The following is a 12,156-nucleotide window of genomic DNA, read 5'->3' as shown; positions in this document are numbered from 1 at the left end:
GGTTGAGAAAGCACCAACTACCAAGACTGACCCCTGAGGAAAAGAAACTCTTGTATGTGAAGGCTCCAGACAATTCTGAAGACAAAAAGGCAAACCACATATGTACTGTCCCAGTAACATTCCACACTAGACAAGAACCATGTCTCTAGAGAAATTTTACTTTAGTATGAATGGACTTCTTCAAAAGCCCGAGCACAGTCTAGGGAGATGACCCAGTTCTTAAGGTTGGCCTCATAAGCAAGAGGAACTGGGTTTGATCCCCACATAAAAATCTGGGCATGAGCGCGGTGGTGGCGCACGCCTTTAATCCCAGCACTCGGGAGGCAGAGGCAGGCGGATCTCTGTGAGTTCGAGACCAGCCTGGTCTACCGAGAGCTAGTTCCAGGACAGGCACCAAAGCCACAGAGAAACCCTGTCTTTAAAAAAAAAAATCTGGGCATGAGATGAGCGACAGAAACAGGGGAACCCTGGGAACCCTGAAACGTGCTGTCCAGATAGCCTAGCCATTTGACAAAGGCCCAGGCCAATCAGAGACCCCGTCTCAAGCAAACAGTGGAAGACGTCTAAAGAATGACACCTGAAGTTGCCTGCTGGCCACCAACACATGCAACATGAGCACATACACAAATATGTGTGTGCACTCTTGTGAGTGTGTGCATGCACACACACACAGCAAATATCTGAGAAGCATTATCTGTAGGATGAAGGGTTTCCACTTTACTTTAAACCCTGATACTGGGGATATGAGCAGTAATCAATATAAACATATAAAGGATAAGAGAAAGAATAGACGGTAGTGGGTCACATCTGCACTCCTGGCACAGGGAAGCTACGGCAGGGGGATTCCTGTGACTTCCAGGCTAGTATGGGTTATAATCTGAGACTCTATCTCAAACAAACAAAAGGAAGAGATGGAGAGTGGTGATTCCTAAGTGAGCCAACTTGGAAAGAGTATCAACAAAGATGAGTTGTCATAGCGACCTGGAGATGGAAGGAAGAGGGGCTTTTCCAGCAAGTGGCTGCTGCTACTTATTACGGCTTCTTCAGGTAATGTCAAATTTCAAAGTTGCTTAAAAGAAAACCACCTCTTTTTCATCTGCCTCTTAATATGCTGAAGGAACCTGTTCAAGACAGGGCTGCCACAAAGTAAGTTAGATGATAAATGTGTTCTTCAATCTGCACACCAGTCAAGTAGCAATAAAATCAGAATAATTCATGCAAAAATTTTCATTATGTTTCTAAACATACTTATTTACATTTTAAAGCACACATTAGACAATATGAAATATTTTTCATTTAGACAGGTGTGAACTAGAAAACAGATGCATTCATTAAACATGGAACAATTCGGCAAATTAAAGGAAAAAAAAACCCAAAGAACTCTCTGGTTGAAGTATTTCAGCCGCTGTTAACCTACTTGAAAAAATATGGCCATGGCTCCAATTATTCTGTTTTCAGAGATTGCCGTCTGGAAGCTGTCAAAGTCATCTGGATTGTAGAAGAAAATCTGCATCTGCAAAATAGTTAAAAATTGTATTAGAAAAAAAAAAGTCACACCTATGGTTAAGTAGAGAATAGTCCAGAGAGCACATTCACTTCCCACAGACTAAGACCATAGCCCATTTATTCTTTTATCCATAGTTTTCCTTTGCTAAAACCTGTGCGAGCACATCCAAACAACATGCCACTTCCTACACACTTCAGCTTCCCACACGACTGCATCCACGCAGCCGAGAGGACACACTACTCCGGAGGTGTTCTTACTGCGGTACCCGGCGCATGATGGAACCTTCCCAAGAGGAGAAGCTTGAACACGACTTAGCACATGTGAGTAGGAAACAGAGCCTGCGAGAGGTAGCCAGTGTGTGAAACTATCAACACACTAGAAATGACGTGGGCATAACTACCGAGACTCGCAAGCTAGATCTCAGGAGATTGTGGGACCACAATAAAAGAAATTTCACAAAGATAAAAAAAATTAATGGTAGAAACTATGAAATCGTGTCTTATAGAGTTTACCGTGTACATAAAAGCTATTCTACACATGAGATCACTGAATGTACTTCACAAGCTCTATGAAGACAGAAGCTAAAGGAAAGGAAATACTGATTCAGTAAATGCCCATCAAGTTGCTTTAGGCTCAACGCCACAGGGAGAACGTACTCTGGGCGCCCCACACCAATGGTAAGGACCTTCTCTTGTATTCGCTAGAGCGTCTTATTTAAAACACAAAATCCCGATGCATCAATTTAAGATCATTTAAAAGACTGAGCATACATGCGGACGACACAAGCGACTGCTTTCTGTTGTTTGTTTTTGATTTTTGTTTTTGTTTATCAAGACAGGGTTTCTCTGTGTAGCCCAGGTTGTCTTGGAACTTGCTTTGTAGACCAGGCTGGCCTGGAACTCACAAAGATCCGAGTGCTGGGATGAAAGGCGTGAACCACCAGCACGCAGCTAACTACATCCATTCTCATTCCAATATGGCTGGCTCCTAGCCTAGGAGACCCTCAGGAAGGCGGTGTTCCTGACATAGAAGGTCAAGCCTTTCTTCATGGCAGAGGGGTTGTGAAGGTGAAGGCACACGAGCAGCGTTACTGCACCATGCTCAGATCCCAGCACTCCACCCACCACCAACACAGGCTGACACCAGCAGACTTCTTAAACATCCTAGGGAGAGGGCTGGAGAGACAGCTCAGCGGTTGCTCTTCTAGAGGAAACAGGTATTATTTCCAGGATCCGCATGTTGGATCACAACCACCTGTAACTCCATAGCTCTCCATCGGACACCTTCTTCTGACCTCCTGGGGCACCAGCTATACATAGATATACATGCAGGCAAAACACTCATACACATATAACAAGAAATGAACAAAAAGTACAATCATGAATGGATTGGACTCAATCTCCCAGGAAATCCTGCTTTTTCAAAACAAAACAAAAAACAACTCAAAAAATCTCCTAGGTAGATGTCATCTTTCTCTGCCTCCACTCACCCAGTTTCTAAATGGCATGCAATGGAAATGACGATCATATCCAAGCAGGGAACTTGGAGATTTGATACCAAACAATTAATTCCCAGAAGATACTGTGAACTCAAGGTGACTCCATATAGGCCAAAGGTGAACGGAGTCTGCATGACAGAATGAACCGAAATGCTGTGACAAGTTCGTTCTGAGGGGAAGATGAAGCCCACCGTGTCAGATCACGTTCTAGAGACATTCAGGGTCTATGTAGAGCGGGGAAAGAAGTAGATTCTTTTGTAACATTATTCTTTTAAAGCAAATTCATTTTCTTAAGACCTTGAGTTCTTACTAATGCTGGCGGTTTGGACAGCTTTAGACATCATGAATTTACACAGAAAAATCCACTATGCGAGGTGCCGATTAAAACCACTGAGTACTGGGTCAGGTGCTTCATGTTCAATGCCACTGAACCAAGGAGGAAAAAACCTCCACACAAGTATATTCATGAAATCACACTCCACTTTCCTTTGAGAACTTAGACTCTCACAGTAAGTAGGTTCCAGAAAGCTTATCCTCTGGCTCCTGAACGGGGCACTATTGTTCAGTGCACCACCTGAATAGCAGGGGACACAAAACGCATTAAGACTTCTTCAAGGGCACTCTGATATATAGCCCGGGACGGAAATGCATATTTGGAAAACATGTTCAAGTCGAGGCTCCACCCACCTGGATAATAAAATGTCTCAGAAGGACACCACTTATACGAGTTGAAAATATCAATTTTCCTTGCTAGTGCTTTCAAACTGCAGCCTACTGAATTATGCTAACATGCGAAGCTGTCGAAAGATAAGAAAGCAAAGAAACAGATAAAGTTGTACTGGGGGAAACTGGACTCTAGCAATTGCTGGTCGATGAGAAATTTTGCAAAGACAACGCTGTCGAACGTTTCTGGCTAATTCAGTTCACTGTGACCCTGGTTTTGACCTATACCGAGTCCTTCTGACTTGAATCTCCAATTTCTGCATTTATTTTCAAAAGCCACACCCAAACCATGGGGGGAGTGATGCGTGCCTATAATCCTAGTATTGGGGTGGTTAAGGCAGGAGGCTGTGTAGAAAAATCTTGACTGAAACAAACAAAACAAAATACAGAACAACAAAAAAAAGTAACACCCACCACAGACTGCATAAATCTGGGGCATATTTGCTATATAGTAATTCCTGCCAAACACACACCTGATGTGAGGGAAAGATCCGGAATACCCAGTGACAGAGATGTCTAATTGTGTCATATCCACTACCCAGTTCCACCAATAATTTACATTTTGTCCCACAGGCCCCATACTGTCTCTGTAGATGACCTACAGCCATCACATCCTTACTTTCACTGGGAGTAAGAGGGAGATAATGTGTCCCATGAACTGAATATGTAAGCATGTAATTTCTAAGAATAAGGCTATCCTCTTACATGATCGAGGTGTAATTGTTACAATAAGAAAATTTCACATGGATGAGATCTGATTACCCACTTCTCAGTTCACTTTCAAATTTAGTAAAAGTGCCCAGTAAAAGCCCATTACAGATCATCTTACAGTTCTGGGTGCAGGATGTAATCTGGGATTAAACTCTCCACTCAGTGACCATATCCGCGCTGTCTGTTCCCACTGCCATCTGGAACAACTCCTTGACACTCCTGACTCTAAGAGTGAGATGCTTCCAGGACAGTCTACATGACACTGTGGTCCATCTCATCACAGTTTCTCAAGGGTGCATTCAGGTGGTATATTCTCTGCAAACTGCCACACGGCGCTACCATCTTCATTCAAGGTACCAATCCTAATACAAGGACTGTTTATCCCAATTATTTCAAGGGTGACATGGGACCATCTTCTCCACTGAATGATGGAGGAAGGTCATTGAGCAATAAAGAAACTGCTTGGCTGGCCTCATAGGTTAAAGCATTGGTGGGAGGAGTAAACAGAATAGAATTCTGGGTGGAAGAGGAAGTGAGGTCAGACTCTGCTCTGCTTCCAGGGAGACTCGACAGCTCTGCTCTCTGGAGCAGAGACACCAGGCTCCGCTCTCCCAGGCAACTCCAACCCAGGATGGACATAGGCTAGAATCTTCCTGGTAAGCGCAACTTGGGGTGCTTACACAGATGATTAGAAATGGGCTAGTCCAGGTGTGAGAATTAGCCTGTAAGGGCTAGAGTTCATGGGCCAAGCAGTTCTTAAATGAATACAGTTTGTGTGTTGTTATTTCGGGCATGAGCTAGCCAAGCGGCCGGGGTTTTGGGGATGCAGCCCCGCCACTCTTATTTCAACAACTGAGGTTTTTTATTCCGTTGGAAATGCAAAGATCTTTGTGGGGAGAAAGGGTAAAACAATATTCCTACCCTGGTTTCTTAGTTTCACCCACTAGTTTTGGCATTCGTTAATGATTTTCTAACTCTGTTCTTTTTTCTGTATTCATGAATAAGATCTTTATGCAAGGAGTATCTTTCTCTTCTCTAGGTTTACACATGCATGTATTTGTGCACACAGACTTGCTGTGGCTTTTACTTTGTTCAATCCGCGGTAACACTTATTCGAAACTGTATTATCTTGATGTGCAAACTGCCCCAGCTTCGCCCAGCAGGAAACCCTTCCAAAGGACTCCCTGCCATGCAACTATGCTCCTATCATTCTCTTTGCTTATTGTTGACTCCCTCCTTCTTATCAGGCACACTGGTTTAGACCTAACTTAAACTTTATCAATCCCAGCCACAATAAAAGGCCATTTTATTCTAGTACATACAGGATTCTTTTGGTGGGAAGAGTGGTTTAAAGACACGGGAACTCAGTATTTTCCAAATGTGCTGAAAATAGAAAATATCATACCACGCAGTGGTGGCGCACGCCCTTAATCCCAGTCCTCGGGAGGCAGAGGCAGGTGGATCTCTGAGGGTTTGAGGCCAGTCTGGTCTACAGAGTGAGTTCCAGGATAGTTGGAGAAGGTCCACAGAGAAATTCTGTCTTGAAAACCACCCCCCCCAAAAAAAAATTGGTACTTCAAGAACACATTATAGCTGAAGACCAAGGTATCCATTCTGAAAAGGAAAGGAAGCTGAACCAACACTGTGAATGGATGTCATGTGACCTTTCTTTCTTACGGAGAGAGGCTGAAGGAAACTAAAGGAGAAAGCCACTGAGAAGGAGTGCATTGTGGGACAGTCATGAGACCTCTTGTCAACACTTCAAAGCCAGGAGTGATTAGGGTGGGCCAGATCGTGTCTACCAAGGAGACTGAAAGAACTGGACCATCCTGCAGGTGTTCCTGTAGCCAGGTCAGGCGTGTCTTACCAAGAGCATGAAATGACATCATACAACATTTAGAAAGCAATAATTTACAGGGCAAGCAAACCACAAGGAAGCCTCATCCCGGGCCAGGACACATGGGGTAATAAAGGGGGATGCCAGCACAAGCTCTGCCATGTGGGATGGACGCAGTGACGGATGACATCCTGCATGGCCTTGGGTGCTAAAAAATATACACAGAGTCTAAGATACTCACAGCCCTCCTCCTACATGGCGCAATTTCCCTATCACTTAAATCAACTCTAGGTGCAACGGGATTTAATGTATTTTTTTCTTTCAATTTGCATCACTGTGCATGTAAAGTTGAATGAACCACGAACGATCAATCCGAAACAGGCTTAATATTGCTATTTTTCACACATTTGTTGACCAGAAACAGGATATCAAATCCTGTTTCTACCGTTCATTAACGCTCTGTGAATAAGATATTACTATGAGTCTCAGGCAAGGAAAACAAGGGTTTTTGAGTCCAAATTTTTCAAAGCTCTTAAAGAAGAAAACAATATGTTAGTATAGGAAAGTAACTTTTTACCCTCAGAAATCAAGGTCTTCATCACGGTGCTTCCTTCCACCTGGCAAGAATATCTACTTAATGGCGACTCTGTGTAAAACACCATGGTAGATAAAGACACAGAAAATGCTTGGGAAGACTAAAGAGCTGTTAAAGAGCCAAGGTTAACTTTTTCTTTGAATGCCAAAGTTGGATAAATGCATGGAAAAAGAGCTTAAGGTCATGGCCAAATGAAATACAAGGTAAAACAAAGCCTAAGTCAGTCCAGTCAGGGTGAGGATGGGACGTCTTCATGAAGGTCAACGCATTCTCTAATGTCATACCTGTGTACCTTAAGTCAGTGCTCAGGTGACCAGGACAAAGAATACAATGAAACTACCCTCATTAATCCAATCTAGAAAATTACTCACAGCCATGCCCACAGAACTGTCTCTCAGGTGACTCCAGATCCCGTTTAGTTAACGATCAAGTAACCATCACATACATGAAGCCATGTTCCAATTCTCCAGTTCTAGAAATTAGCTAGAAAGATCTAGGCAGACAGAGTCAGCTTGGCTCAAGGATGTGCCTGACACAGTGTTGGTCAGTACATAGACTATGAAACTGTTTCTGGAAAGAATACATTGAGTAGGGACACTGAGTGACTTGAATGAAGATTTCGGAGTGACAAAGTCATCAACAAATTCATGATGCCTTTAATATGTCAAGGAATAAATACCAAGAAATAAAGTGGGATCAGGGCACTAAAAGAACAAAGAGATTTAAGCTTCTGAATAAAGTCCTGGAAAGGTAGAAATAATATAGGACAAAGATAACATAAGGTGGCCAAATAGCTCCAGGTATGATTCTGGCAAACACAAATTACATTTATTAAATTTTCTTTAATGCAAAAGACACTGAACATTTTCTAACTGACTCTTGACTAAGACTATGATGCTCAGACGAACAAACAAACAAAATAAGATTTGTTTATTTGTCGAGAAAATGGTAAACAAATGTACTACATACATTATACAATAATTCATAACACAGAGTTCCCAATGATCCAGGACACATATTTTATGAACAATTATTTTTATTTTGGTGAATAAAATGTCTGGGCATGAGCGTGTGTGTGTGTGTGTGTGTGTGTGTGTGTGTGTGTGTGCATGAGCACAGAAACCTTAGCAGGCCGGAAGAGGGTGTTGGATTCCTTGGAGCAGGAGATACAGGTGGTTATGAGACACATATTGAGAGTGCTGGGAACTGTCCTTGGAAGCCACCATTCCAGGTACTGTAGTTATTTTTTAAATGAATCCTTATGTTTTGTGGTAATGTTATGAGAAAGTTTTTTTTTCACCTATGCTTAAGATTTAAACCATGAGAATTTATGAGTCCAGCAGACTGACTTCCATGAGGTACACGGGTCTTATCTACTCAAAGGTCTGAATGAGTTCTCTGGCAACGTCAGCCTTCAGATATAGGACTGCGACATCAAACTCAAGACTAAACCACATGGACCTGGACATATCACATGATGAAAGCAGTCTGATCCAGTGACTTGACCAGCACATCTGCATTCCCCAGAATCAGGCTCCTCTAAGGGGAACACATCTCCAGTCACGACCCAGATCCCCTTTAGTGCCAGAGAGAAAACTGGGTGCTCGGTGTGGCATCAGAGCTCACTTGCTGACTGAATATTGTGTTCTCATTTATCTATTTTTTGCATACATCAGTTATGTAAAATATGAATTTCACTATGAAATTTCATGTGTATGTAATAACTCAGATCATATCCGCCCCCACTGCCCTCTCGTTTCTCGTTTCTTGCTGATTCCCCTCCTCTTTCAAAGTATTCTACCTACTAACTCTCATGCCCCTGCTTGGTGATCCAATTAGTTTAATTAAAGTTACTTTAGAGGCATAGGTGTGGGGTTATTCACAGGAAAACGGAAGCTTACTAGTGGCTACGTCACTGAAGAAAATCTTTCTCCCCCAGCAGCATCCTTTAACTACTCATGAATCCATAAAGCTGGCTAGGGCCTCATGAGATCCTCCACTCAGGGTTCCTATTTGAAAATCGGAGGCCATTCGCAGCTTGAAGATTCGCTAAGCAATGCTTTGGAAAAGTCAGAATAAAAGAGACAGCTCTTATTTTCCCATAAATCTCTACGAGCAGAAGCGATGTGTCAATGATGGTGAGATTGATTCTTTCCACATGCCAGCCAACCTCCCAGGAAGTCATGCCAAAAGGTGTGGGCTCAAGCAGCCTTCATCGAAAGAGGATTTTTAGGAGAACTAAATTCTGAAGGGGAATTTTTGCCCACAGCATCTCTGTGGGTAAAGCGACATTCAAATGAATGTCCATATAAATGTTCTGAAGGCCTGCTTAATACCGCACGGCTTGGCACACGACACCCTGGTCTTCAGCAACTCCTTTCTGCCATGAACTGTCCCCAGCTCCTTTGTAGCTGGAGTTCTAGTGTTTGGAGCAGATGATCCCAAAGTGCAGACTAAGTCCAAGGGACAGCAGAGCAGGAGGTGGGACAATAGTGTCTACTGCCAATTGACTCTGTAACTTCTTTACTCTGTTACAGACATCCTCACAACTCCTGGTCCAGGGACAAGTCTTTGCATTTCTCCTCTGATGGAGAAGAACCTGCATCCTCGAAGAAAAAAGAAGCTGCATTTCCCAGGAATTTGCTACACATGATTCATGAAGTTTTTACCTCAAGCTCAGAGAAAGACTGGAAAGCAATGAGGCGGATTCGGAATAGCACATTCTGAGTTGGATCAGACGCTAACCCCTCATCACACATTTAGGGAAGGTGACAATAATCTATAGCTCTCCCAGGTAAGAGCTGCGTGACAGGGAGGAGGGAAGCTACTGACATTCCCACGAGTACCCTCAAGAAAAACTACAGCAGCAAGCTACAGGGAAGAGCAAACAAAATTAGTCAGGTAAAGCACCTTCTCTCATGACTTATACGCTGCAAGTCACAGTGTTCGCTGCTTTAAATTCAGTCTAAGAGGAAGGAGGAGAGAAAATGCAAATAACTCAGGGGAAGAGCTACCTTCCACCGTTCTTAGATAAGAACTCACACATCCAAGAACCAAGGGTGTAATGGATAAACAGCGAAAGCTTCACTCCAGCCATAGTAATGGACAGATCTCACAAGCAGAGCCGAACCCTCCACACACACACACACACACACACACACACACACACACACACACACGTGTGTACACACAAAAGGAAGGAGAGGAAACCTCACACATCTCAAAGGCACCACAGTGGCTCCCCCTAGGGCAAAACCTCAGAAAGACACACAGCGAGTTAAGTTCTCTGACTATTAGCTACCAGAAAGACCTCACTTGCATGCCTATTATTTATGGACTGTCCTCTGTGTATATGATGCTTCAGTATTTACCAAAGCAGTTGTGCTGTCGAGACCAGGGTGAGCAAAGTCTGTCCCTGCAGAATCCACACCTACAACCCCAGCACTAGGGAGGCTGAGGCAGGAGGATTGCCTCAAGTTTAAGGCCAGCAGGAGTTCTACAGAGCCAACAGAATATCTGATAAGGGGTTAGGGCACGATGCAGCTAAGGAAATGCAAAGGAGAACATACCTTGTGTCTGCCCACAATCTCCCTACAGAGACAGGGTCATTAAATAAATAAAAGCATTTTAAAAAAAGAATTAAAACAAAAATAACAATAAAAAATAGACAAGGTGGCACACACCAGTACCACCAGTGCTTGAGAGGCTGAGGCAGGAGGATTGCCTCGAGTTCAACTTTTTAGAACTTACTGAAAAAAAAAAGCAAACCCAAACAAGAAGAAGCTATCACTTCCTTGAAGACACATGGTCAGCTCGCCCCACTCCGAGCACAGAGGACAGGGAAGATCCCCGGGTGCGCGTGGAACACGTTTGTTCTGCAGAAACAGGAAAACCACTGGTGTCTGTGCTCCTCGCAAAGTGAAACTTTGTCGGAATCGCTTTGTGCTTGGAAGCAACAGCCACATGATTCACCGTGAAATGAAAGTCTGGAAAATCATTTTGGATAAATGGGCCTATAAATTCAATAGACTTTCCATGACAACACAGAGTGCAACGCTCACCACAAATAAAAGGCTATCCATCATTCGGCACCAACTAGGAATTGGCAATATGTCTCCCACCTGGAAACGCAAGGAGCCCAAAGCTCAGGTTGTAACTTACCCGCCCCAATTTCCCACCAGGCTTCACTCCTTACTTCTCATATGTATTCTTAACCCCATAATGGCCTGCGGGTGACACCGGGAGACTAGGAAATGGCAATTAAGCGAAGTAAAATTCATACAGGCGCATCACCAGTTGTGACTCCTTCCTTACTCCCAGCCGTGAGTTGTGAGCAAAGATAAGCAATGCAGATGGTTATCCACTACTCGTGAAAAGCCTGATGCCAACACTCAGGATCTCCGTAAGATACAATGGGAGGAGGGTTGGCTCAGCTGGAAAGCTGCTCGGGGCACAAGTATTAGGACCAAGTTTGATCACCGGACTCTGTGTCAAAGTTGTCACGGGCATTGGGGCATGCCTATAACCCCGGTGTGGAGCGAGCAGAGACAGGCAGGTCCTTGGACTCACTGGTTAGCCCAGCACAGCCTGACTAATAAAGTACAGGCCAGTGAGAGAGGAGATCCCTTCAAATTAAAATCTGGACAGTGCTCCCGAGAAAGACACGTGAAGTTATTCTGTAGCTTATAAACACAAATGACACACAAACACAAAGGAAAATGTTTTATGCAAATTATGTCTGAGGAAACATGCACAAGACACCCGGTGACGTCTCCAGCGCTTGAGTTCTGTTGAGTCCCAGCCACACTCTCGAGCGAGTCCATTCTTGGGCATCATAAGATGGGGAGCCCTGACCAATCGAGAACACCTATAACAGAATGCTCCTGAGCCACCTTTGGATGTCAGGTGGACGCCCCTTAAAATAGGTTCAATTTGCGACCTCTCTGAGCACTGGACGTGTGGGGGAGAGCTGGGGGGCCGGGAGTAGGGGTGCCAGGGCCAAGCAAGCAGCCAGTGTGTATTTGGTGACTGCAGTGGTTACCCACCCCCCGCCCCAACCCCCAACCCCCAACCCCACAACACACACGACAGGAAATGTATTTTATTTCTGCATTTAGAGACATTTTCTTGCTGCTCCAACTCACAGGAACCAACTGCTGCAGAGAGATGCTTGCAGGAGGGGAGATTGTGAGACTGTGGACGCACCTTCCAACAAGGCTTCCCACATCCTGCCATGCTGCCCAAGGCCAGGCAGGGCAACAACTCATGCCCACCCCTTCTCTCCA

The 12,156-nt window shown here is 44.1% G+C and overlaps 1 protein-coding gene across 3 annotated transcripts in view; it reads right to left on the bottom strand.

Annotated features, from left to right (window-relative positions):
* The window catches only part of Ptprg (protein tyrosine phosphatase receptor type G), a 672,889-nt gene that overhangs the window by 207,270 nt on the left and 453,463 nt on the right, over window positions 1-12,156 (bottom strand). For all 3 annotated transcript variants that reach the window (XM_050161098.1, XM_050161099.1, XM_050161100.1), the window contains one exon: window positions 1,418-1,513. In XM_050161098.1, coding sequence (XP_050017055.1) covers window positions 1,418-1,513 — 96 coding nt within the window. The remainder of the gene's footprint in view (window positions 1-1,417; window positions 1,514-12,156) is intronic.

This window comes from Alexandromys fortis, unplaced genomic scaffold (assembly GCF_014885135.2).
Source record: "Alexandromys fortis isolate MF-2015 unplaced genomic scaffold, M_Fortis_MF-2015_v1.1 scaffold_123, whole genome shotgun sequence".
Classification (NCBI taxonomy): Eukaryota; Metazoa; Chordata; class Mammalia; order Rodentia; family Cricetidae; genus Alexandromys; species Alexandromys fortis.
The sequence above is the reverse complement of the archived record's forward strand: the minus strand, read 5'-3'. Positions and strand labels throughout refer to the sequence as shown.